This window comes from Medicago truncatula, chromosome 5 (assembly GCF_003473485.1).
Source record: "Medicago truncatula cultivar Jemalong A17 chromosome 5, MtrunA17r5.0-ANR, whole genome shotgun sequence".
NCBI classification, from domain to species: Eukaryota; Viridiplantae; Streptophyta; class Magnoliopsida; order Fabales; family Fabaceae; genus Medicago; species Medicago truncatula.
Window position 1 is genome coordinate 39,144,356 of NC_053046.1, and position 27,575 is coordinate 39,171,930.

Consider the following 27,575-nt stretch of genomic DNA (forward strand, 5'->3'; position numbering starts at 1 on the left):
GTTAGCTTTTGTTGTGGGTTAAGAACCCCTCCCTCTTTCATTCTAATAAGGATATTGATATATAAAGTGGGTCTAAGTTAGTAAATTGGGGTAAATTAACAAATATATTTTAATTCCTTAAAAAAAAATGTTTTAATGAAAATTACTAAAGTAATTTTCAAACTATTAGTTTTAAATAAAAAGGATGAATTAAATTTTTGTTCAAATAACAATGTGGAATTTTATTAACTTGGACCTTTATGTTTTTTTTTTTATTTTAAAATAAAAGTTTTTTTAGAGAAGATAGCATAACATAATTGTCTATTAGAAAATTTGATCAATTATGATATCAAATGAAAAGAGTTGGTTCTTTTGAATTTGTCGAATCTTGGTTCACACCATGTTCTTGGAAGAAAACACTCACATGCGTCACATGATTCATCCAACTATATCATGCTCATGAGTCCCACTTAATTTATCTTTAATTTATATAATTCATTATTAACATAGCATTATCAACAACGTAGAAACTTTTTTTAAAAAGTTTTTTTTAAATTTTTTAAAAGTTTCAAAAGTTATCATATTTAAATATAAAATTTATTTGTTAATTATACTTTAAGCTCCTTAACTTATGTCTTTAGGACATAAATTAACATAATCCAATATATTTAACGAATTTTGCAATCAATCATGTAGATTCTTATCCGTGAAAAATACTGTCAACACTTATAAATTAAAAAATACAGAATGTTCTTTTTGAGAGGAATGCCAAATGTTCTTATACTCTAATAAGATCATTTATTGTGTTGAAAAAAAAAAATCATTCATTGTAATGTTTCAAAAAATATAAAAAATTGTTAATGAAGAAGGGTTGAATACGGTCTTTGACCCAAATCTTTAGAAACATTGACGACCAATATCACTGTCCTGGATTTTTTATTTTTTTGGTGGTCGGGATTCAAATCTTAGATCTTGCATATATTATGTATTGTCCCAAAGTTTAACTCAACTTCATATATCGTTTAAAAAAAACTCTACTTTTAATGTGTGAGTTTTTATTGATTCTTGTTACTCCATTTAAAAAAAAAAAAAACATAGGGTGTGTTTAAGATTGCATGGAGTAGATTAGAGGAAAAGAGATGAAAATCTTTCATTTTTTAAAAAAAGAGTCGGTTGTAGAGAATGATAAATGAAAGTTTGAAGTTAATATATTTTTAATTTCAAGATTATAATAACAGCATAAATTAAGTTTAAAGAATTTATCTTAACCATCCAAAATTTTTATCATATGCAAATTTTTGGGATCTCTAAATTAGAGAGATAACAGAAGAAAAAAAATATTTCTCCTCTCAAGTTTCTATATTGTTTTTTCCTTCCATTTTCTCTTTTCTTTTTCTCCACTTTTAACCCCGTTTTTAAGCTCTCAAATAAATTTTAGGATCCTCTTAACGTGTATTTGGTTATACTTATAAAGATGTCAGAATTGATTCTAAGTTATGTAGAATTGATTTTGACATGTTTGAATGTTTTAAAGTAACACTAATTTTATCCTCAAAATAATTCCTACTTAAAAATAAGATTTGATGTTTTTATTTCAAATAACTTTTATATAATTGTTTCTAAACTGAAACATTTTACTTCAACTCATTCTTACTCTGAACTAATTTTATATAATCAATTTCTTTAAAATCAATTATTATCACCACATAACCAAACATACACCTCTTAACTTAATCAACGTTGTTTCAATATCTTAAACAAAAATAAAGATAATTTTAGTGAAATATTGAAGAATAAATCTACCTCAAAAGTCCTAAACCATACTTTAACACTTCCCCATCCCCACCCAAAAGCCACTTTAAGAAAAGAAAAACAACTTTTCCTTTGATGAATGTTCTAGTTCTAGTGAGTAGTGGATTAGTCACACAAACTTTACAAAATAAAAATAATAATCAACCCTCTAAAAATGAAATAAAATAGAAAAATAATGAAATAAAATAACTTAATAAAAAAAGGCAACAAAAACAAAGAAACACCAACGAATATGGGTCCGGTGGCAACGCAGCCTTCGCTGGCTCAAACACTATAACCCATTCATTCATTCTCCAATTCGTTCATTCTCCATTCGTTTTCTCTCTCTGTACCCTTCTTTCTCTCTCTAACACCAATGGACCTCCATCGCCGGCCGCCGCAAACCACCACCGGCGCCGTCGCGACCAACCCTCATTCCCACCGTCTCAAATCACGTTCCCCTCTACCATCACCAAAAGCCTCCGATGCTCTCCCTCTACCTCTCTACCTCACCAACACCATCTTCTTCACGCTCTTCTTCGCCGTCGCGTATTATCTCCTCCACAGATGGCGTGACAAGATCCGTAGTTCCACTCCCCTTCATGTCGTCAATTTCACCGAACTCGCCGCCATTGTTTCCCTCATCGCTTCTTTCATCTACCTTCTAGGTTTCTTCGGTATCGATTTCGTTCAATCGTTTGCTACACGCGCTTCTCATGATGGTTGGGACCTCGATGACACCGTCATCACCACTACCACCACCACCACCACCAATCAGCCTCTCCGCAAACTCACCTCACCTGAACCCTCATTATGTTCAGAGGAAGATAATTCAATTGTAAACTCCGTCGTAGAAGGTACGATACCTTCCTACTCACTCGAATCACAGCTCGGAGATTGTTTCCGAGCCGCGGCAATTCGTCGTGAAGCTTTACAACGAACATCAGGAAGATCTTTAGAAGGTTTACCATTAGAAGGATTTGATTACGAAGCGATTTTAGGGCAGTGTTGTGAAATGCCGGTAGGGTATATTCAAATTCCGGTGGGTGTGGCGGGACCATTGTTGTTGGATGGATTTGAATACACTGTTCCAATGGCGACTACAGAAGGGTGTTTGGTTGCTAGTACTAATAGAGGGTGTAAAGCTATATATGTTTCTGGTGGTGCTGAGAGTGTTGTTTTGAGAGATGCTATGTCCAGAGCACCTGTTGTTAGATTTTCTACTGCTAAAAGAGCTTCTCAGTTGAAGTTTTTCTTGGAGGATCCTTTGAATTCTGATACATTGGCTGTTGTTTTCAACAGGTTTGCTTCTTTATTTTGAATTTTGATTCTGATTAGTATTTTCATATAAATTATAAGTTGTTTTCATAAGTTATATCAGAGAATTTGTCATAAGTTGTTTTCATAAGTTCTTCTAAACAGTGTTAATATCAGTTGATTAGCTCAAATAAGGTAACTCAAATTGGCCTTTATTATTGGTATATGAAAGGGATAGCTTTGTAGGGTTGGGTTGTACTGTCATGTCATGTCATTTTCTTTGAATTATGAAAATCTTGCATGTTCAATGTTTCTAATAGTGAAGTGAAATTATTGGTATTTGAAAGGTATTGGTTAGTTTCTAAAAACACATGTACTGACAATTAGTGTTTTAAATTTTTTGCCGCGTAGCAATGTATTGTGAAGAATTGTGGTATATGCAGCCTCAGTTGTGACCACAATGTGGAGATATTTAAAGCATTTGAAAAAGTAAAAGCGTTGTTTTAACTTGTTGTCGCGACTTGGGATTTGAATTCCATAAAGATTCATTTCGCGCGTTCTGATATATTGCAAAGAATCATTGTCAAATATGAAACCTCAGTTGCAACTACAACATGGAGACAGTAAAAACTTCGATGTCGTGGCATAAATTTGCAGACATTTTCTTTTATGAAAATCCTATCAACAATAATAGGCGAAGATGCGGTTAATTTGATTATTAACTCTCTTAATTTATCTCATTTATTTTGTTTGTTGATTTGTGTTTTTATTTTCTTTTTTTCATTTTGCAAAGTTTGACATCAATGTGTTTTTTGGTGGTTAAATTTATTATTTGTTTTTGTAGATTTGAGTGAAGAAAATAGAGGATTAGATTTTGAAATTGAATATGGTTTATCGGGTTTTTATACAAAAAATAATAATTTATGGTGAGTTTTGGTGTTTGATTGCTGTGGTTTCAGGTCGAGTAGATTTGCCAGGCTGCTAGGTATTCAGTGTGCTATGGCTGGGAAGAATCTTTATATGAGATTTACATGTAGTACGGGTGATGCCATGGGGATGAACATGGTCTCCAAAGGGGTGCAGAACGTTCTTGATTTCCTTCGAAATGATTTCCCTGACATGGATGTTATTGGCATATCAGGTAATTTCTGTTGCCTTTTGGATGGGATTTCCTGGTTTCTTCTCTAGTTAAGCCTGCATGATGTCATGAATACCATTGTTTTGCTTGTGCTTCACACATTGTCCCTTTCATGGAAGTGGTCCAATACTCCAATTACATTATTAACACTTGTTTCTTTCATGAAAGTGGTCCAATTACATTTTCTTATCTTTTCCATTGTCATCCTTGATTTTATCCATCTTTTATTGTTATAGGTGTTATATGATTTGAACTGGTAATTTATTCCATAAATTCAACACGTTGGTGTTATTGTAGTTTCACTTATGAATATGAAATTGTCAAATTGAATTCTCATACGAGCTTGATTTATTTGTTTTATCTGCTTTTTGAGAAAAGGGTTATGCGTTAGCATGGTGTGAAAATTGAACTTTGGCACTGCTCTCGAAGTCACCACTAATTTATTTATATTTCTAGTTTGATTAGATTACTAATGTGTTCTAGCATTTATGCATTGGACCAAAAATGTGATGGTTGTTTGTACTGACTTGATTCTTTAGGAAATTATTGTTCGGATAAGAAACCTGCCGCAGTTAATTGGATTGAGGGACGCGGGAAATCAGTTGTTTGTGAAGCAATTATCAAAGAAGATGTGGTGAAGAAGGTATTGAAGACCAAGGTGGCTGCCCTAGTGGAGCTAAACATGCTCAAAAACCTTGCTGGTTCTGCTGTTGCTGGCACTCTTGGTGGATTCAATGCCCATGCTAGTAACATTGTTTCTGCCATTTTTATAGCCACTGGTCAAGATCCAGCTCAAAATGTTGAAAGTTCCCATTGCATAACAATGATGGAAGCCGTAAATGATGGGAGAGACCTTCATATTTCAGTGACAATGCCATCCATTGAGGTGATTTTGCATCCCTACAGTTTATTTTAATCTTAAATTTTTCCAATTTAATAGCTCTAGGCCTAAGTTTTATATGTTTTCTTGACCTCTCAGGTGGGTACGGTAGGGGGTGGGACACAACTTGCATCTCAATCTGCTTGCTTGAACATGCTTGGTGTGAAGGGTGCAAGCAAGGAGGAACCAGGATCAAACTCGAGACTCTTGGCAACCATTGTTGCTGGAGCTGTTTTAGCTGGCGAGCTGTCTCTGATGTCTGCCATTGCTTCAGGGCAACTAGTCAAAAGCCACATGAAATACAACAGATCATGCAAAGATGTAACTAAAATTTCATCTTGAGGGTGAGGTCTTAGTTGCAGTCATTGTTTATGGTGTCTAAAATAAAATAGTCTTTTTCAGCGCAGAAACCGGAATTTAGGGAAGGAAAATAGAAGACATTGGATTCAATTTGATTGTTGGTACCCATATCTGGCTCTGTGTAATATTTTGATAGTACCTGTTTGGTTGTCCTCTCCGGTCACTCCTTTCAGCCGAGCCATTGGTGGGTGTTAACATTCTCCATTTCCTTAACCAAGACATTGGAGTGTTGTATTATAATTCTTTTTCTGGTATTTATGTTTAGTATATATGTATCAATGTACTGTTGTCTACATTTATTACCTTTATTTGATGTAATTGTGGACCAGTTAGTTAGCCGTGTGGTTCGATGAATTTCCTTTTGTCGTACTTGTCCACATAGTATCCATGAAATGAATTTGACCATGTCTTTCTTATGATTTCTCATTCAGTCAGAATGGATGTTGGTGTTATTATTCTGTTGTCTTTTTCATTTGTTGTTTCAAACTTTGCAAGGTGACGTATTTCATTTGCACTTTGCTACTTCTGTTCAAGCATAAGAATAGTTTGTTATTTTTTTTTTAAGACAAAGCATAAGAATCATTATTTAATCACCCACATTCCTATTGCATTGTAATTAGGATGAATCCACAATGTTAAACTTGTGAATTGACGGGGTCTAAACTCAAAAGCCGGGGTTCACCAATAACTCGTGGGTTGTTTGGGGTAATAGAATTAATTTTACGTAACATTTTGCATAAGTGAACTAGCTTAGCAACCAAACCATCTATCTACTTCAACAAACTGTGATGAACACAATTTTCATCAAACATCTACACTGTAAACAGGACATCAATAGGACATTCAATTTTAACTAAATTAATAATAATAAATCTCCATTATTGGTTCAAGATCGGGCAATTGATAACTAAGACTGATGATAAATATATGCCAATTGCCAACAACTGATGATTCATAACAAAAACAGCAAAAAACATGACAAATATTCTAGTGGCACGTGTAAGGGGCCAAGTGAACAAAGGATTCTTAAAGTTGACAGCAAGTCAGAGAAGCAACTTGCTTACCAACCAAATCATTGAAGGCTAAAAGATTCAAATTTCTAAGAGAGAGTATTTTGGAGATAAATCCTTCAGGTGTTTAAGTTAAGGGGGCGTTGAAAGTGTGATTCAAACAGGAGTGATGTACATGGAGTGTCTTAACCAACAATTTTGTGAAAGTGTATTATTCACTACAATTTTTCTATTTTTTTTTTCATATTGGAGTTTGTTTGAAAGTAGAAAATTATATTCTTGAAATGATATTTCTCATAATATAGTTATTAGGAACATTATTTTCAGATATAATTCATTGTGTTTTTTTTCTTTTTTTCTAATATAATTCAATGAGTATTTGTAAGCATTTGACATTTTTAAGAATAAAATGTTTATAGCATCCTCCTTTGGAGTTTCAAACACTACGATTTATAACACTTTTGAATTAAATACGTTTGAGCAATGCTGATTGATCATATACAACATATGATTGATTACTAAGCAGCCATACACTCTACAAGTAATCTAGTGATGCTGATGCACAAAATTAAAGAGTAAAAATTTGAGACAATGTTTCATTTTTTAGAAGGGTCAAGTGAACAAAGGATTCTTGAAGTAGAAAGCAAGTGAGGGAAGCAACTTGCATACCAACCAAATCATAGAAGATTCAAATTTTTTAGAGAGAACTTTTGGACTTAAAAAATCCTTCATGTGTTTAAATTAAGGGGAGCGTTGAAAGTATATATGATTCAAATAGGAGTGTTGTATATGGAATCCTACCCAACAACTCCTCATACAAGTTGTTCATGAAAGTGTATTATTCCCTCCAATTTCTCTATTCTCTCCTATGTTGTTTCTGTTATAATGCGATTAAATATATGATACATTATTTCTGTGAGTTTAGCTCAGTTGGTAGAGATAATACATGATAATATATGTAAGGTCTAGAGTTCGAATCATGAACACCACACAAAAAATGATATATTTTGTTTTTTTGTGAACTGGGTATCTCTGTGTGTAACTGCACACTAATTTATCAAATAAAACTTTAATGAATGACAAAACTCTTATTCAATAGATTTATGATTTGCATGCACATGGTTAGATTCGAAACCATGATTTAAAGTTGAGTAGGAAGACTTCTTCAAAAATAAAAATTAAGTTGGAAGATATTTCTTTCTATCACATCCAATCGATTGTGATTGAGTGTTTGCTCCGACATAAAATATATTAACGATTGTCTATTTTTGTTTTATGATACAATCTTTTAACAACAAAATAACTATCTCCCGACCAATCATCGGATTATCAAGACCAATTCCACTAGGAATAGGAGGGTTAATACAAAGAAAAAATAACAACACTTAAATGAGATGATAATAAATCTATTCCAATTTAACCCAACTTTTTGAGTTCAAATTTAACTACAAGAAATTAACTCTTGATAAAGAGTTTTGTCATTCACTACGGCATGAATCGAAAGAAGAGTCTACCACCAATACAAAACAAAAAAATAACACATTTATAAGAAATTATTAATATCTTATCTTTGAACAAAAAAATATCATTGTAAACACCTAGTTTTGGGTAAGAAAATTGCTTTTCTCACATGTATTTTTTTTCCTAAAAACACGTGTGAGAAAAGCATTTTGCTTTGGGTAATGGGCTTTTGGGCCTTAGGCCCAAGAAAAATGAAAACGAAGCTTGTGTTGAAAATAGACAGAGATACCATTTTGTCCAGTGAAAACAATCACTCATTCTCACACTGCAAAAAAGAAGGAGCCAGAAACTGCTACTCGAAAAAACTCTTCAAATCTTAAACCCTAATAACTCTCTCTCTCTCTCTCTCTCTTCCTCTTTCAATCATCGTCTTCAACCATGTCTTCTATGCTGGTAAGCTCTCTCTTTCTCTAACTCTTCTTCGTTACGCTTTTCTCTAACTTAACCTAACTCATTTCTGAAAATGCGGTTATGGAAAACAGCAACCACAGATCATACTACTGAAAGAAGGTACAGACACATCTCAAGGGAAGCCACAACTCGTAAGCAACATCAATGCTTGCACTGCCGTCGCCGACGTCGTTCGAACCACCCTAGGCCCTCGCGGTATGGACAAACTCATCCACGATGATAAAGGCTCAGTCACCATTTCTAACGACGGCGCAACTATCATGAAGCTTCTTGATATCGTTCATCCCGCCGCTAAGATCTTAGTTGATATTGCCAAGTCTCAGGACTCTGAGGTAAACTCAGTAACTAACTAACTAACTCCGATCTCATCATTTTGCAGAAAATGCATTTATACTGAAATTGTTTTTGATTTATTTGTTTTACTCTGTGCTTATGTTTAGATCGGTTTTCTGAAACGTGATTTGTTATATTTAGCAATTGTATTTGTCTTGTTCAGAAGATTAAGGTTTTGCAATTAACGACGTGATTTTGGAAAAACAACTTAGATAAGCTATTATAGGATAATTACTTATCTAACTAGCCTTTATGTTCAAGTTATCGGTATAAAAAAATATAGTAAACACAAACTTCAAGTTATTAGCATAAAAAATACAGTAAACACAAACTTTTTTATTTGAGGTATAAGCTATTATGACAAGCTACCCTGGAAAACTTGAGGAAATAAGCTGGAAACTACTTATGAACATTTAATATGCTGTTTCCTATGAACATTTAATATGCTGTTTCCGGAAGCTCTCGCAAACAGTCTGACAAGTGCTAGTATTTTTGTACAATTCATTTCTATAGGCCTGTTTGGATAAATAGCTTATTTGCAGCTTATAGCTCAAGTGTACGCTTAAGTGCTTATCTATAGGCTTGCATAAAGTACCATTCAATAGTTTTTGTATGTTGTACAAGTTGTTTTTATAAGCTATATTGGAGAACATATGAAAATAAGTTGAAAAAAGCTAATGAAAATTTTCATAAGCTGTTTTCATAAACTCTCCCGAACAGTCTCTAAATTTTTTATGCCTGTAGATAAGCTCAAATAAGCCAATCCAAACTGGTCCAAGCAAGCTTGAACTTTTTCTAATAAGCTATAAGCTGTTATTATATACCCTAAAGAACTTGTGGAAATAAGTTGAAAACTACTTAAAAACATTTCATAACCTGTTTCTGTAAGCTCTCCCAATCAGTCTCTCAAGTGCTTATGCCAATAGCTAAGCTCATTTTAGCCAATTCAATTAAGCTCTAAGTGTATGTTTGTTTGAATAAAAATAAAGTATTGTTGTTTTGAATGTGAAGGTTGGTGATGGAACCACCACTGTGGTATTGCTTGCAGCTGAGTTTTTAAGAGAAGCAAAGCCTTTCATTGAAGATGGTGTCCACTCTCAAAATTTAATACGAAGTTATAGGACTGCAGGCTCCTTGGTACGTACTTATATATCAAGTTCTTAATTGTTTTTATCATTAGTAAGTTCCATGAGTTAAGTAATGTTTCTGATTTGTTTTTCCGTGTATATTATAATTTATGTAGGCGATTGAGAAGGTTAAAGAGCTAGCTGTTAGCATTGAGGGAAAAAGTTTGGAAGAGAAGAAAAGTTTACTCGGAAAGTGTGCTGCTACAACACTTTCTTCAAAACTTATAGGTGGAGAAAAGGAGTTCTTTGCATCTATGGTTGTGGACGCTGTAATTGCCATTGGGACTGATGATAGGTTAAACATGATCGGAATAAAGAAGGTAAACTCTATTGCTTATTTTACAATGTTGTCTCCAATTGCTGCATTATCTCTTTTCATTGGCAATGCATAATTCTTTTTCAATAGAAAAGAATTAATTAGGAAAATGAGTGCAAACGAGGAGGAAGGATCAATGTACTCTTAAATAGTAAAACATACCATAATAGCTCACCAGTATGGCAAGGCTCTCCAATCACTTTGCATAAATGTGTACGCGCACTTCAGTAAATGAAGTTAGAGTTAGAAATTGCAGTGTGTTTGAGTGTACTTCTGCAGGGTCAAATTAGAGGATTACTAGAAGAGTTGAACTAATATGTTTTATAATTGGTTGTAGATAGAATTTTGAGTGTACTTTGGAATGAAATATGCTCGAGTGTGCTTTGGAATGAAGTATTTACCACATAGGATTTTATATCTAGCTGTTAACAGCTTCATTAGTCGATGTTGTGTTATCTAGACACTTTGTTAAAAAAACATTTGATGGCATGATAGAGATCTGGATTTTTATGTCTTCTCTTTCTGATTTCTTTTCCTGCAGTTTATTCCATTGGATGTCATTTTAACGAATGCAATTTGCATTTGAAGATTTGCAAAGCTGGTCTGTTAGTGTCAAACCATATAATCACCATTCTAATAATTTGCCACTCACTGTGCCTGACCTATACATTTCATTCCCATTTCCCGATGTTGACAACATCATGTAGAGAACTATGAAACACCTTCTCAATTAATTTCCCAAACAGTTACTATTTTTGCAGTTCTCCAAATATGTGGTTGCAAGTTCTCGCATTTCCTAACATTGTAATCAAGTTTCAGTGAATTTTCTTCTCATTTAGAAAGATTTTTTATTTGCTGTAAGAGTGAAACAACATTGCCAGTCCTTGTTGTTGTTCCCCCCTCAATAAAGGTTACCTAGTTTTCATGTTGTATTGCAATTAGATATTTCAGGTATCAATTTACGCACAGATTCGTAGGTAGATACATTTCAATTGATCGTAGGCACATTTCAATTGATTTGCATAATACTATTCATGCAAATATGTAAAAAATATTAGATTGTTCATAAAATGTGATTGGAAGGTGGATAAAAAATAGTTGACTAACTGATGCACAAGATATTTACAGGGAATGAATTAAGAATTTTGCGAAGATGAATGTCCACTTTCGAGCAGTAACCGCTCCTAAGAATAAAGAAGTTTTTTATTTTTTATTTTTTTTTATCTGAATTCATATATCCATTTCAATCATTACCCATGAATAAGTAGGGGTTGGATTTTACACACACACACACATAGTTATCTAATTAGATAACTGTAAGCTACAGTTACAACTTACAATAAGTAATTTGAAAAAGAATAACTGTTACTAAATATTATTTACTAATTCATTAAAAGTAATAATAATTAACTACTTAGACTATAGCAGAGTCACATGTATGTGCGTTGCCATTTTACTTGTTAATTCCACTGACTTGAGCCAAGACATAGTCATCCATCCACAAAGGTCTCTTGGTCATTCTATTGGGTTTATCTTTTTTTGACCCAATTGACCCACCATATTTTTTGAACCGTATCACTAACTAGGTTGGACTCGGGACTGTTTTGTCATATATGTTTTTGTTTTATGGTTAGTGTTAAATGTCGTAAGCAATTTAGTTTTTTTTAGGTACTTTTTTTTTTGAGGTAGAACTGTTATAAAGATTCAGGTTTTCTTCTACAGGTTCCTGGTGGTAACATGCGCGACTCATTTCTTGTCAATGGTGTTGCCTTCAAGAAGACATTTTCATATGCTGGATTTGAGCAGCAGCCCAAGAAGTTTCTCGATCCAAAAATACTATTACTTAATGTTGAGTTGGAGCTAAAATCTGAGAAAGAAAATGCCGAAATAAGGTGCCAATATTTCCAATTTGTTTGTTTTGTGGTTGATTTTGAGGTTCTATTGAAGGGTTGCTTAGTTATGTGACTTCCTTCCTTTATTTCTTGTGTTCTCTACAGATTATCAGATCCATCGCAGTATCAATCTATTGTTGATGCAGAATGGAATATTATTTATGACAAATTGGATAAATGTGTCCAAAGTGGTGCCAAAGTTGTTCTCTCACGCCTGGCTATTGGTGATCTGGCTACACAGGTATCAATTATTTTCTTTCATTTATTTTTCCTCATTAGATCAAGTTTTAGTTATAATATTAGAAAGTCAATATTCTGTTTAACTTATAAACTTCCACGTATATTAATAAGTAGTTTAATTTGAAACTTGCCTTTGAAACAGTATTTTGCCGATAGAGACATTTTCTGTGCTGGTCGTGTAGCAGAAGAAGATCTTAAAAGAGTTGCTGCTGCAACTGGGGGAACTGTGCAAACATCTGTCAACAACATTATTGATGAGGTTGTGTATTATTAGTGGGATTCTGCATTGTTTGCACTCTTTGTAATTTTATGTGTTGCAGCTGATTTTCTTTACTTATTTGCTTGAAGGTTCTTGGAACTTGTGAGATTTTTGAGGAAAAGCAAGTAGGAAACGAGAGATTCAACATCTTCAATGGATGTCCATCTGGCCAAACAGCCACCATAGTTCTCCGTGGTGGAGCCGATCAGGTCTGTTGCATGTGGTACAATAATGGTCATGAAGCTTGTAATTAAACATATTTAATAAGATCTCCCATTATGGGCACATATTTAAGTTTTGCTATTTTTTCACAGTTCATAGAGGAAGCAGAGCGAAGTTTGCATGATGCAATCATGATTGTTAGAAGGGCTATGAAGAATTCAACTGTAGTTGCTGGTGGAGGTGCTATAGATGTATGTCTCCACTCAGAATTTTGTTGTGCATTGCATTGGATTTTGATAGGGACTGTTAAATATTAAAATGTGGTTATGTGGTTATTGTTGTCAGATGGAAATAAGCCGGTACCTAAGGCAGCATGCACGCACAATAGCTGGAAAGTCTCAACTTTTCATCAACTCCTATGCAAAAGCTCTAGAGGTAAGTTTTTGTAAACTAGAGTCTATAGTGGTATTAATGTCCTAATATTCTATTATTTTAGTCATATATCTATAAAATAATGGCTGCAGCGGCTGTTTGACAAAAGCGGTCTAAAGTTCAAACTAACAGGATACTAACAATCATCATTGTCTTTTTTGCAAAATTTCCAATCATTCTAGAAAATTTTCAGGTTTCCAATAGGTTTTTTAATCTTGGTCAGAAACTCTTGATCATATGCTTTCAGTGTTGTCAAGAGCATAATTTGAACAAAACGCCATTGTCTGCTTTCCAAAATATGCCCATCAATCTTGTCAAATAGCGACTATAGGGTTATAACAAAACAAAACGTAATTTGACAAAAACAATATTTTCCAGATCCGCAATTGAAAATTACTATATGCTTTATGAGAGAAAAGCTGCCCCTTTTGTGTATGAAATTTTCTTGTTGCTATCCAACCCAAAATTTATTGCATATAATGCCTTGTGATTGTGAACAGTCTCTCCACTTATTGGGTTGGAGGCTTTATTTTTGGTACCTTCTATCAGAGACCGTTAAGCATAGGAATATCGAATGCGATAGTTTTCCAAGATATACTTTCTTTCACTTTTGAAATCACTATTTCAGGCATCTGGTTTCACTTTCACATGCATAGTTTGTTTGATTGTATTTTGATGCAAACAAATTTAATGTGTTATTGCAGGTTATTCCCCGGCAATTATGTGACAATGCTGGATTTGATGCAACTGATGTGCTGAACAAACTAAGACAGAAACACGCGCTTCCTTCTGGTTGGTTGACCTTCGTTTTATGTGCACAATTGCTCACTTACTACATATACCTGCATTCGGAGATGCTTTAGAAGTAGGGCTGCAATTGAGCCAAGCCTAGTTGAATATAAGATAATTGGTGCTGTTCAATTGAATACAAGTTCAAGCTGGAGGTTATAATATGTTAAAGGCCTGGCCTGTTGTAGACATGAACTGATCTCAAGCTCTCGTGAATAATAAAAAATAATTTGCATATTTACAGACACACATACATACAACAATAATTAATTATCTATGTTTACATAATTTTTTTTAATAAAGTATTCTTTTAAATGAAATAACTCACGTATAGGTGGAGTTTTTCAGTCGTAGTAAATTTAATTTAAAAACACCATTTTACTTAAGTAAAGCTGCTTGTGAGCTGAACATGCTTAGGAATTAGATTCTTGGATTTGGTTCAGTTAATAACATATGTTCAATGTTTTAGAGTGTTTAAAACAATTTGCATGAATAGAAATAGCTGGACCCACTTTCAGAATGTATTAACTACATTGAAACATGCCATCAAGTATATGTTGATTGGATAGACCACTTTATTTATTTCCTCTTAACCATTGTTTCACTCCATCATCGTAGAAAAATTTATTCAAGGGCTTATGTTTAATTACTATAACCAAACCATGTTATTACATATTTACAAACCATTTAGTTCATTCAAACCCTTGGTCAGAAGCAAACAATATTGTTATACAATAATGTAATCAGGCTCTAGTTTGTGCTGTCATACTTGGTATTTATCTTTTACTAATGTCCTATGCACTTTGCTGGCTTGAAGCATGTTGATGAGAAATTTGTATAATATGTCGATTCTCTGACCTTGAATTCATGTGTGCCTGTGTGTAAATGCATCTGCTATATAATTTAATAAACTTCTGAGTTCTTCTGATGGGTCAAAAGTTAAAAATCTTGCTTTTACATGCTTGTTGAAGGTGAGGGTGCTCCATTTGGGGTCGACATAGCCACTGGTGGAATTGCTGATTCATTTGCCAACTTTGTCTGGGAGCCAGCAGTTGTAAAGGTAACACACATTTATTTGCATGGTTTGCATTCCAATTCTAATGTTCTATGTGGATGGTGTCTAAGTAAGTTAATAAATTTGCAGATCAATGCTATAAATGCTGCTACGGAGGCAGCTTGCCTGGTCTTAAGTGTGGATGAAACGGTTAAAAATCCTAAGGTAAATATGTGACCATCTCTATCATTTTATATTTACCGATGATTTCACTTTTGTTTTGGTTAATATCTCCCACTTCCTGTTTGACACATTTCTTTTTGTTAAGGATTTTTTACTTTAAGGGGGTAATTGTATATAAGTTTTACCTTTGGATATGTGCCGTGCAATATCGACTCTTTCCTGCATGATGCAGCCCAATTGTTCTCAACTTTCCTTGTTGTCTTTTAAGCATTGTTTACATATCACCTGGTTTGAGTATAGAGTCTAGTTGTCTTTGTACTTTTTCCATGTAAATTTCTTTTACTCAGTCTTGAAAACTGTCTCCTGCTCACCATCAAATACTTATTTGTTGTGGGGTAATGGTGATTAGTTCCTTAATTCACGCGGATTGAGATTCCTTTGTTAAGAGAAAAGACAGAATGGTGTTTCAGTTCTCAGCAGGATTCCCTTTCCAGAATAATATTTTTCATTGTCTCAATTTGACCTTGTTCCTTCTATAAAATAAAAAAGTTCCCTTAGTCAAGATAGTTGAATTATTTGTGTTTCGAAGTTATTGCACCCCTCCCTGTTTCCTTGCTTAATCATTGAAGCAGCTATTTTCTTACTACATCCATGTAGTAGCTGTACCAAAAATCGTGTATCTGATACTTTCCAGTTTGCTTTGATATTAGCACCATGCAATTTATATTGATAGCTTTGATGTTTCTCACTCATATTATGTATTCAAATGCTCCTTCATTGATTTTAGGCTAAACCGCACTTTTCACCTCCTAAGTTTCAAAATATTGCGATTTTGACCCCCTATTAAAAAAAATTACAATCTTGGTCCCTTTCATCCCAAAATTGCTGAGAAGACACCACGTGTCCCTTAAAAGGGGCCATAATTGCAACTTTTTGAGAAGTTAAGGGGTCAAAAGATCATTTTTCCCTTATGTTAGGCGGTCAAAAGAGCGTATTTCCCTAAACATGGGGGATCACTTTTGCTATTTTTTTTAATAGGAGCCAAAATTGCAACATTTTGAAACTTAGGGGGTGAAAAGTGCAGTTTAACCTTGATTTTAATGAGAAATACTGTAGATTGCATTAAAACTTTATTTGATTATATGCAATGTAAATTGTACAAATGATGCAATATTTATGTTTATGTGATTAATTGTTGCATAATTAATGGGTTATATATACTGCCTGTTTTGGTTGGTATTCTTGCGATGATTTTAGTTAGGTCCCTCAATGTGACTTTTGAACTTTACATTGATTTACAGAATTGTGGTCATGAATGTCTTGTATATATAACCATTTTTTATGTACATTAAATAATTTGTTTTCATTTTATTCTCTAAGCTTGTTAGTTATGGATTATTTTTTCTCATTGTACCCATGTGTCCCACATAAATGTAATTAGTTTTGAATCACATGTGCGCCTACTTCTACGATTATGTTATTTTCACTAATACATGAAGCAAGTGGGAAACAACATTTATGGAACTGATTTTGAATTGTTTTATTTATTAAATCTATGTAGTCCGAGAGTGCACAAGGAGAGGCTGCTGCAAGTGCCATGGGAGGCAGAGGTCGCGGAGGTGGTTTCCGTGGCCGTGGACGAGGAATGCGTAGATGATTAGAAATGTGTTCTAATGGGTTAGTTTGTTTCGTGTGTTGAATGTCTGTAATATGTGCAATGCCACTGGATGTATGTTTCTGGTATTGTTGCTAGAAGCATACCATATTTATCTACAGATGATGATATGTTATGAAATGGTAGTAATATTGGGGATTCTAGGAGCATCATCTGATCAAACTAGGATTTGATGGTAGCGATTTTGAGGCATGGTCTTTTTTGTATTTGTTAATTTTATATGTTGGAGGGTTGAATTTATTAGATGGCTGTTGTTGGGGATTTCTATTGTGTGAAATTTTGCTTCACCTTAACACCAAGTTTTAGATATGCATGTGATTTTATCTATTGCCTTATGTAGTACATCTATGGGAAGGTCTTTTAAGAACATTGCATACAATTGTTGAAACTGATAACCATAGCAAAAATTCAAGTGTTAATGACAAATTAAACCACTAATATTGGGAACATCGATCTATAAATGGTTCATGATGATAGTGACAGACAGTATGGTGTTTTCGTGCCTCAAGGTGTGTGACAGATTCTTGTAGTTATTGTTAGTGATGAGTTAGTATCAAATAGGCATTGTTCTCGCAAAACTTTTATGTTTATGTTTTCAATCCATAGTTTGTTTTCCAAAAGAGAAATGATATTTGAACAGTTATTTTTAAACATTTTTATGACAATCCTCTCTCTTACACTCATTGTACTTTTATTGTTATTGTCCAATAAGAATAGGGGGAAAATGTTGTCACGGACGTTGTTTAAAATTGGTTGTAAAAACATCACCCTCTTTCCAAAATTTTAAAATTTTCATCGTAACCTTTATGGAAATATATCGTGGATATTAATTATGATTGAATGGTTGTATATCTTTAGGAAACTTCTATGGTACACTCAGAAATTGTAGTGTACCGGTACTCTTGTTTCACAAAATTTATAAATTAACGATCATTTTTATAAAATAAAAATTTATTTGTCAATATTTATATTTTAGAAAACGTCATATCATAAAAAAAAACATCATTTCATTGTTTATAAGGATTATATTAAAAAATTTACATTTTGTCATAAAAAATAATCAATATTCATTGTTATGAGTAGTAAAGATTAAATTTTATTTGGTCGAAACTTTTGGTAAATAAAATTTAATTATTATAGTTGTCAATGATAGAAAATAATAATTTTTCTTCAAAAAAATAACTAATTTATTATTAATTTAATAAATTGGTGTACCGATACATCCAAATTTATTGGACGTACTATAGAATTTGCCATATCTTTATTGATATTATGTTAGTGCAGTAGGTTTATTTATTTAAAAAAAAAAAGTGTAGTTAAGCTTTGAATTTTTGCCATCGAGTTAACACCAAGTGATGTTTAAATGTAACACCTTAAATGCTACAGCTTAATTTAGATATAGAATAGTTATTATTTAAAATGTTACACCTTAAATGCTAACACAGACGGAATATTTCATTGATTAAGATAACGAATATAAAGAGAGGGAACTAATTAATGTTTTGTTTATTTCTTAAATAATAAATAATGGGGTCAGGTTCTCATTGGATAGTGTCCGTTTTTTACATTATCTTCAATGTTTGATCTAAAAACTTCCATGTTTGCAGAAATAGGATAATATATAACAAGGAAAAAAAAACATGGATGTTCATTACTCTAACATCTTTCGTGTAGATCAAAATGCCAAAAATGACGATTTCGGCAAAGCTTACAGCAAACTTGCTAAAAAGAAGCACCCATGATAATTAAGAACCATATGAACGATGCCTAAAAAACTATAACAAGAAAAAGAAAAATTGAACAACTGAACATCATACATGAGAGCATATATTATTCAGGTAGGAAATATGCCAAACAACACATAAAACAAATTTAGTTAACTTAATAGCCAAGCAATAAACATCACACTATCACATTGGTACTAAATAGGAGTGTCTATTTAGTTTGATACTAAATAGGTGAAACAATAATCCATTGGATGCTCTTAATTCTGTAATGGATAACTTCACTTCAGTATTACTTAATTAAGATAAAGCCGTTCTTCAAAACAAAGCAAAAAGATAAAGCTGTTCCTTTGCTTTCCGCATTTTAATTTAATATCACCTTAGCGTTATATGCTCAGTACACTAATCACATTGGTTTAGACTTGTAATCAATCAACAATTAATGTGTATACATCTTCAATCCCTTATATATATGACTAATTAAATGGGCAGTGACAAGCTTAATCGGTTATTCTTTTCTTCATACAGATGATAAGGTACTGTAAAGAAGTATGGAAGGAATGAAGAATATATAATATCTAAGATATATTTCTTTGCATGAAGCTTAATGATAGTTTTACAGCTCATAGAGTGGGATATTTTTAATTGTGTTCAATGTAATGTACATAGGATAAGATTCTGAATATTATATGTTAGAAACTTAGCATAACTAGCTAGTATATATGTTAATCATGGACAGAGACCCGACACATTAGACATATTCATGGAATTAGAAATGAATTGGATGGATAAAATCAATGAGATCAAGAACAATGGTCCTTCAATAGCTGATGAGAAGGAACAATGGGAGAAGCCTTCAATTTACAAAGTACCATCACAAGTCACGGATTTGAACAAAAAGGCCTACAAACCACAAGTAATTTCCTTTGGTCCTTACCATAATGGGGAGGAGAATTTAAAGCTTATGGAAGAGCACAAATATCGAGCGCTTGTTCGTTTCTTAAAGAGGTGTGAAAAGTCCATTGAGTTGTTATATCAACGTTTGGATATAGTGGCTCAAAAGTTGAAAGACTCGTACAATCTACTAGATTCAATTTGGACAAATGACACACCATAATCCACCATTATATCAATTTCCACTCAAGACCATTATTAGTACTACAATACCATTATTTTACATGCTTAAAGATATTTATAGCTATAGATAAATGTTGATTGAATGTTCTAAAGTTGTAGTCATATGAAACATTACAGGAAGATCAGCATGAGTTGTTAAACAAGAAAATGATACATTTGTTAAACCCAAATAGATTTAATTGGAAGCTTGGGGAAATGCATGCATGTATTGGACGTGTATAGAAAAAGAGTGATACAAGAAGAACCAAGCCACCCAACACCCCAACCCAAACAAACAAACAGAGATTGGTCATGTTTCGAGGCACAAGACGAAGAGTATTTCATTCGATCTGCAATAGCACTCCAAGAAGTTGGAATCAGCTTCAAGAAAAGCAAAACAAAGAGTCTCAAAGATTTTTCCTTCGATCGAGGTGTTCTTAGGTTACCGACTTTATTATTAGACAACAACATAGAATACATATTCCTTAACCTCATTGCCTTCGAGCGTCTCCACATTGGAATTGGCAACGAGATCACATCGTTTATATTTTTAATAGGCACCATCATCGACGGTGCTATGGATGTTTCAATTCTGAGCCAAAATGGGATCCTAATCAATATTCTTGGGAACGACCAAGTTGTTGCCAACTTGTTCAACTCGATGTCCAAAGACATATGTGTGGAAATCACCAAGGAACTTGACGAGATGATGGAGAGTATGAGTCACTACTATAAGAAACCTTGGAAAAGATGGCGTGCTAGTCTCATTCGTACTTATTTTAGGAGCCCTTGGGCTATGGTGTCTCTTGTTGTTGCTACCTTCATTTTTAGTTTTACTATCATTCAGACTATATACACGGTTCGTCAATTTTATCAAAAGGAGTGCTAACAACACACTATTTAACTCACATTTCATTGATTAGTTAAAGCTCATACAAGTTTCAAAATTTATACCTAGCTCCTTATAATTTCCTCTTTACCAGTTTGATCTATATTTCTAATATGTTTTCATTTTGATTAGTTCATGTATTTTTGACGTTTGGTTTGATTTGTTATTGTGACTTTATATTGAATCGTTGTTCCTACTAATATATTGGAATATTTATATTGAACTTCTTTATTTACGACTTAAATAATAAATTAGGACTGATTAGAGTCATATCATCGTCTTCGATCCGGTGCTAGATTTGTATCCATTATTTTAACAACTAAAATGAAGCTATCTCTTCTCGTGGTTTATAGTTTTGCTCCTTTTATTTGGAATAATGGTTACTGGTGATTGATGTTTTCGTTAGAATATTAGAAATAGAAAATAATAATTAAGAAAAGGAAGGGTAGATTTTCACATGAGGGAAATGTAATTTAAACTAGGAGGGGAGTGTAATTTTTTTCTAATACGTTTTGTTTAAGAGAAAAGAGAAGTGTATATTTTAATATAAGAGCGGAGAATAATGTAATTTAAGTATCATTTAGAGAGGTGAGATGTAATTTACTCTACATATTTAACTCATAAAGAAGAGGGGTGTAATTTAAACATCTCTTAGGGGATGGACATATAATTTAGTCGAGATTTTTATTTTTAAATAAAGGGAACGTACATTTCAACATAAGAGGAGGAGAATGTAATTCAAACTTTTCTTAGAAGAGAAGTGTATAGTATAATGATAATAATTTTGGTCATATAAATTTATACAAGTTATTTGTTATAAGCTCGAAAATTAGTTTGCCAAACATAGTTTTAATGACTTTAAGGACTCTCAGATTTGGCCTCAAATAGTTAATTCAAGATACATATAAACCTATGTCAAGATTTCGGACGAACGCGGTGAAAATATTTAGGCTTAATTGTTATTTTCGTCCCTTAACTATTTAATTAGTATTACTTTGGTCCCATAATTAAAATTTGTTCCGTTTTGGTATTTTAAATTTATCTCGGTTACATATTTTGGTCATTTTCGTTAGTTTTATTAAAAAAAAAAAAAAACGTTAGGGTTTACATCATCTTCATCTTCATTCCCCCTTATTCATCATCTTCATGCTACCTTCATAAAAAAACTCATGAGAAAAATCCAAAATTGATTCACATCAAGTTATTCAAGCATCTTCACAATTGTTTTTCAACATGTTCATAATTACAATCAATTGTTATCATTTCTTTTATCAATTCCTTCTCAATTTCTCAATTAATTCATTCAACCCAAATCACTACACCCTCTTTTGAACTCATCAACAACCATGGATGCTTGTGATGGTGAATTATGTGAAAATGTTTGAGTGCCAAGTTGTCACTACAATTTAAAAACATCAGACTGATTCATTTTCAAATTCAACAACTCGTCATCAACATTCAACAGGCACCGTCCAAGTTGACAAGAAATTTACTAGATCTGAAAAAATTAGAAAATGCAAAGGAGAGGAGAGGCCATGGGAGATGAGAGAAGACGAGAAAGAGCTTCATAATTCATAAACGAAAGCGCAATCAAGCAACAACATCACAACAATTAAAAGAATTCGGGAGTAAAATAAAGTTAGGGTTTGATAGAAATTTGGGGATTATGTGCAATGAAAGGGAAGAGAGGAAGTGCAGCTCACCAAATCTTCTATGGAATTCTTCCTGTTATGGGACAATTTGGTGAATCAATTCTGGGTTTTTCATAAGTTTTTTATGAAGGTAGCATGAAGATAATGAAGAAGGGGGAATGAAGATGAAGATGATGTAAACCCTAATGTTTTTTTTTTTAATAAAATTAACGGAAACGACCAAACATTTATCTAAAACCAAAGTTTGCATCTTGTAGATAAGGAGAAGGGGTACCAGGGATCCTGCCTTGGACTATTTTAGGATGTTTGGTGAACAACTTAATCGAATGCTTAATTAAAGATGAAACTTCTATTAGCTGATGACTAAGCTTATTAAAGATGAAAACAATTTATATATGATAAGTAACTTCAAATTAGTATTGCTACAAAAAAAAAAAAAAAAAGAAAAGAAAAAAACAGTACAAAAGTAACTTCAAATACAAATTCGGGGAAAATAAATTAGAAGACCAGTAGTTTTGAAGTTCTAGTGTGCTACAAATTGAACTCTCATTATTGAAAATGAAACATTGCAGACACTAAAGGAGGGAAGACAACCAAAATATGATAGAAACATCAAATACAATCAACACAAGATAAAGATTCTTAAGAAACAATGATCCACATTACGATAATCGATAAACGATTACAAATATCCAACAAAAACAACTTCAATAACTTGGAAACCAACTGCATAGAGAAAACATTGAAAGACAAATTCATATCTAATAAAATAAGAATAATTAACTAAAAATTCATTATGCTATAGTTCTAAATCTCAGAATCCTGTGAGCAGAGTGGTGACTTCATAACCATCACTTCAATGGCTTGGGCTCCTAAAGGAATGGAGGCAATATTACCCACCGACGAGGGTACCTCGGCCTCCCTTCCTTTCCATCAAACAACTGCAGGTACACCAAATATAAGAAGCAAGATTAACAATTAAAAGATGCAAAGAATGCAAACGAATAACAATATTGGTTCATTTTACAGTGCTTTTCATTTCACAAGATGATGTAATTTATCCAAGCATTACAAGAACCAAATTTAGTTCACCTAGCATAGCCAAGCAATAAACATCACACTTATATGTTCATTGTTGCAGTAGAAAGAAGTAGTATCATGAGAGTCAAACAATCAAGTTACCGACAAAACGTTCAAAATCCTCAAAATTTAAAATCAAACAGTTTAGCCATATCATATGAACACTTGGGCGTCATGTTTGGACAAATAACTGATTAAGTATTTATAGCATAAGTTCTAATCATATGAGGGCTTAGGTATAAGCTATTTCTATAACAAAAGATAAAATGAGGTCAAAGTGTTTTCATAGAAGCTAAAAACTATCATGGAGATCTTATAAAAATAAGCTAAAAACAGCTTATGGACATGTTAAATCTATTTTCATAAGATCTCTCAAACAGTTTCACAAGTACTTATGTCAGTAGATAAGCTCAAACAAGTCATCCAGATAGGTCTTTATATACTTTAAAAGAAAGCTATCTTGTTATATTTTTACAACATAGACGCCATAAACTGAATTAGTGAACTACAAAAGAAAAAGGTAAGGAGACAGACCTTCTTCAAGCGCCTGTGTTTTGCAAGAGCCCAGTTCGTCATGATAAAAGCAGCGACGGCGAGAAATATATAACCGGCAATGGTTTGCGTTGCAATGTTGAAGCCCAACCACTGGTAAATCTCTGTTGTATAGTTTGCACAAGTAACAATATTGAAGAGAAAGCCACGTGGGATTTGATATCCACCTTCTCCAGCAGGTCCACGAAGATTCCTCAGTATAATATGGCAATAGAAGTTTGAAACTTGACAAAGTATCCCAAATCCGAAGCCTATCTTCATTTGAAGGTCACTTACAGGGGTGTATAGGGGATGGTTCACATAATAAGCAATATAACAGCCAAATGTCCAGTAATAAGCACAGTTGCGGAAAACATTGGAAAGGGGTGAAGTTGCATGGCTGAAGCGATGCACAAAAAATGTTTCCAGAATTCGTTTGGCGTAATGGAAACACCAATAGTACATGGCATATGTCTGCACAGGGTGGATGACATGTTCGCCTTTGTAGCCGAAATACTGGTAGACAACGGGGAAGTAGTAGAAGACTGGATAGAGAAGCAACGGCCCCAAATACTCAAAGAAAAAAAGCGTACGGTAAGAAACTTGTGGACCTAAGTCCTTGAACGTTACAGTTAAGGTTTTTGAATTTCCACTTGTATAGTCATTGAGACTCTTTTTGTAATTAAGAACAACAGGCTTTTCCTTTGATCCCGGTTGGACAGGAAGTGTCAAGCGCTGCCTTGATGGATGCTTCTTGGCTGTTGAAAGTGAAACATACAAATCACGTTAATGAGTTATGGAATCCAATGCAACCTAGAGACAGACATACACATACAAACAAGCATATTTTTTCTTTTGAGAGAGGCATTAAGATAGAATAAGAAAGCCATAAAATAATAGGAATTGGATGAAATGAATTGAACTGGTATTGTCAGCATTAATTAATTTAAATTCTGCAATCCAATAAAAATTGGGTTAACTGTACATGTGAGTTTTAAGTGGTGTTTGCCACTTCGTCTACAGACCAAAATACAAAAAAGTGGGTTAACTGTTATAAGCCGGGAAGAAACTTTCATTCTAATATTCAATACCCAAACTTCAAGATCATTTTATATTGTGAAGGGTGTTTGGAAATCCTTTTGAGGGATCTCAAAGCTACGCTTGAGCTCACAGAGTGTTGTTTGAGAAAATGCAAATCAATTTAAAGCTCAAGTTTGCAGCTTTGTGAAAATCACGGTGACTGACATTTAAATGTGAGGTGGAGGTAGGCTGTCACGCTACCAAACACATGCTTAGTGGGGATTGGCTCAAACGGATTTCCAAACACGATCAGTTTATTTGCCCAAGGTTGAAAACAATTTCAATGGAGATATTTAAATGAGCAATTTATGTTTCATCCAACATTAGAATATAAACCACGTGAAAGTAAAAAGTGGAAAAATTACTTTTTTTCTTTTGGCTAAGTATTTCAAATACATTACAAACTAATTTCACCAAGAATCCAAGTACTTTTACAATATTGGTATCGGATACATATCCAACACTAGTAGAACAGGCTGCTAGAATCATTAAACAGAACAACATAATAGATATTTATAACATACTAAATAGTAAGGATGTCAAACAACAATGAATCTACTATGAGGCTGCTATCAATTATCATCACCCGGCATAACATAAAGCTCGAAATACATCACAGACATAACTAAAACAATACTATATAGAAACATCTCAGATGCACCAAAGACATAAGCCTTTGATCAACTTAATTTCGGTCATTTTTCTTCTCAATATTACTAAAAAGTTAATCAATTTATCATACATAAAAATTTTAGTCACTTACTTTGCTTGTGAATTGCCTCCTGCAAATCTGCTACAGTAGCCTGTGGCAAAAAAAAAAAATTATATAAATCATGGATCAATACTTTAGAAAACAAATCAAATTCCAAAATATAATTTATGTCCTATAAAGCAACCTAAGAAATCAAAACTACCCTTTTATGACAAAAACAAACACAACACAATACAAAAGACAGAAAGTATGAAGTTTAAAAAAGACTTACAGAATCATTGAGCTCAATGCCACCTTTAACAATCTCTCTTCCACTCCTAGAAACCACAGTGACCTTCATCTTCAAAACCAAAACACACCCACTTCACCAAACAGTGTAACCAACACACTTCACAAATCACTAACAGATCATACACTAGATCCAATAGAACTAGCACCTATAAAACTCCAAAAAAAATACACAAAAACAGATTCAATTAGACCCATCATACACATCAGTAGCAAAAGCAAATTCAAACAGTGTGATTTTCATATAAAGCTATCAAATTTACAATAGCCATATAATACCCACATGGCAAGTTCCAATCTTTTGTATAAAAGTGATAGCGGGGTACAGTAAAATAGTAAAAGATTCAAACTTTATTGAAGAAAATTGGATTTCGATGAAAACAATGAATGTGGGTCATCGTTAAATTAGGTATTTCAACCATAAACAGAAAATTTTGGTACCAAAAAATCAGAAATCATATTGAAGAACCTAACTGGAAAAGTATAAGAATGAAGGGAATTAGAAGTACCTGAATTGGGGGAAGAGTGTAATATTTCTTCTAAGAAAGAAAGGAAAATGTGGGTTTGAAAATTTGGATAGAAAAATGGAGAATTTATGATGGGGAAGGATGGATTAATGTGAGGTATGGTTAGTACAAGATGAGGCCAAGTCAATGTATGCATTAATGGAATATGGTTAGGGTAGGACAACTAACCATATAAGCAGGTTATCAATTATATCATCCATATAAAATACCAATAATTCTCATTCCAAATTTCATCTCATAATTTAAATTAATAAAACATTTTTTCTTAGTTAAGCAAAATTTATAAAATGATAGAAGATCATATTTATAAGGTTTACTCGTTAGATTATGTACTTTTATTTGAATTTGAATAAGAACTTCACAGTTGTATGTGTGGATTTAAGTGATGTTTGTCACTTCGTCTGCATATCATATGTATAATAATTATTTTTATGAATATTGTTTAAAAATAATTATAAGAAAGAAAACATCATGTCCATTTGCTGTAGATTCTTTAAAAAAAATGTTTTTGATGTTTTAGTTATGTTTGTATGCAAGCTATTTTAAAAAATGTCTTTCTTACAAAATTATTTTTATGCTAAAAATGAAAAACTATTCGGATTAATTTTTGAAGAAAAATGTTTTTTTTGTTAACCCTTTAGTTTCTAAAGGAAATGAGTTCTGATAGTCTGGATTTCGGTTGCAAAGTAGGTATAATATGATCAAAAATTGTTTTATCGAGGAATCAAACTCTCTCTAAAATAATTTGTCATTTGTTGAAGTTTATTAACCATTTGAGCTGAATTGTTTAGTAAAAAAAAGTATTTTTAATAGAAGGGAAAAATACAAAATCTCTTTATATAACTTAAACTAACACGAAATACCTTAACTTTTGTTAAAAATCTCTAAAAACAATACTCTCAAAATTATTTATATTAGATGAGGTTGTTTGAAGGTAGAAAATTATATTCTTGAAATGATAATATAATTTTTAGGAACATTATTCTCAGATATAATTCATTGAGTATTGTATTTTTTTGTGCTAACATAATTCATCGAGTATTTGGTAAGCATTTGACATTTTTAAGAATATTATTTCCAAAAATTAGTACTCTTTTTATAGCATCCTCCTTTGGAGCTTGGCAAGCACTACGATTTGTAACACTTTTGAATTAAATATGTTTCAGCAAGAACGGAGCTCCCGCAAGTGGGCAGTGAGATTGATCCCCTCGAATTAATCGACCCTTA

At 32.9% G+C, this 27,575-nt stretch overlaps 4 protein-coding genes across 5 annotated transcripts; 3 read left to right on the forward strand and 1 right to left on the reverse strand.

Moving 5' to 3' along the window:
- Positions 1–2,146: 2,146 nt before the first annotated feature.
- On the forward strand, positions 2,147–5,860 carry LOC11432311 (3-hydroxy-3-methylglutaryl-coenzyme A reductase 1). Its single transcript, XM_003617018.4, has 4 exons — positions 2,147–3,072; positions 3,987–4,168; positions 4,705–5,051; positions 5,145–5,860. Exons 1-4 carry the CDS (start codon positions 2,147–2,149, stop codon positions 5,385–5,387), a joined length of 1,698 nt encoding a protein of 565 aa, XP_003617066.1. The 3' UTR covers positions 5,388–5,860.
- A 2,308-nt stretch (positions 5,861–8,168) lies between these two features.
- On the forward strand, positions 8,169–17,072 carry LOC11420905 (T-complex protein 1 subunit eta). Its single transcript, XM_003617019.4, has 14 exons — positions 8,169–8,329; positions 8,419–8,679; positions 9,692–9,817; positions 9,924–10,127; positions 11,846–12,015; positions 12,121–12,256; positions 12,398–12,514; positions 12,604–12,723; positions 12,829–12,927; positions 13,022–13,111; positions 13,813–13,900; positions 14,869–14,957; positions 15,042–15,116; positions 16,636–17,072. Exons 1-14 carry the CDS (start codon positions 8,315–8,317, stop codon positions 16,729–16,731), a joined length of 1,686 nt encoding a protein of 561 aa, XP_003617067.1. The 5' UTR covers positions 8,169–8,314; the 3' UTR covers positions 16,732–17,072.
- Positions 17,073–19,809: 2,737 nt separating this feature from the next.
- Positions 19,810–20,478, forward strand: LOC11431389 (UPF0481 protein At3g47200). The gene has a single exon (XM_003617021.1). The coding sequence runs from the start codon at positions 19,810–19,812 to the stop codon at positions 20,476–20,478; it is 669 nt and encodes a 222-aa protein (XP_003617069.1).
- A 2,237-nt stretch (positions 20,479–22,715) lies between these two features.
- On the reverse strand, positions 22,716–26,501 carry LOC11430621 (very-long-chain enoyl-CoA reductase). Of its 2 annotated transcripts, none has more exons than XM_024784585.2 (5): positions 26,331–26,501; positions 25,805–25,978; positions 25,585–25,624; positions 23,745–24,499; positions 22,716–23,071 (listed from the first exon to the last, which is right to left on the reverse strand). In XM_024784585.2, the coding sequence occupies exons 2-5, from the start codon at positions 25,871–25,873 to the stop codon at positions 23,003–23,005; spliced, it is 933 nt and encodes a 310-aa protein (XP_024640353.1). In that variant the 5' UTR covers positions 25,874–25,978; positions 26,331–26,501; the 3' UTR covers positions 22,716–23,002. The 2 variants fall into 2 exon arrangements, with proteins under 2 accessions (XP_024640353.1, XP_003617070.1); XM_003617022.4 differs by having other exon boundaries at positions 25,805–25,970; positions 26,331–26,500.
- Positions 26,502–27,575: the final 1,074 nt, after the last annotated feature.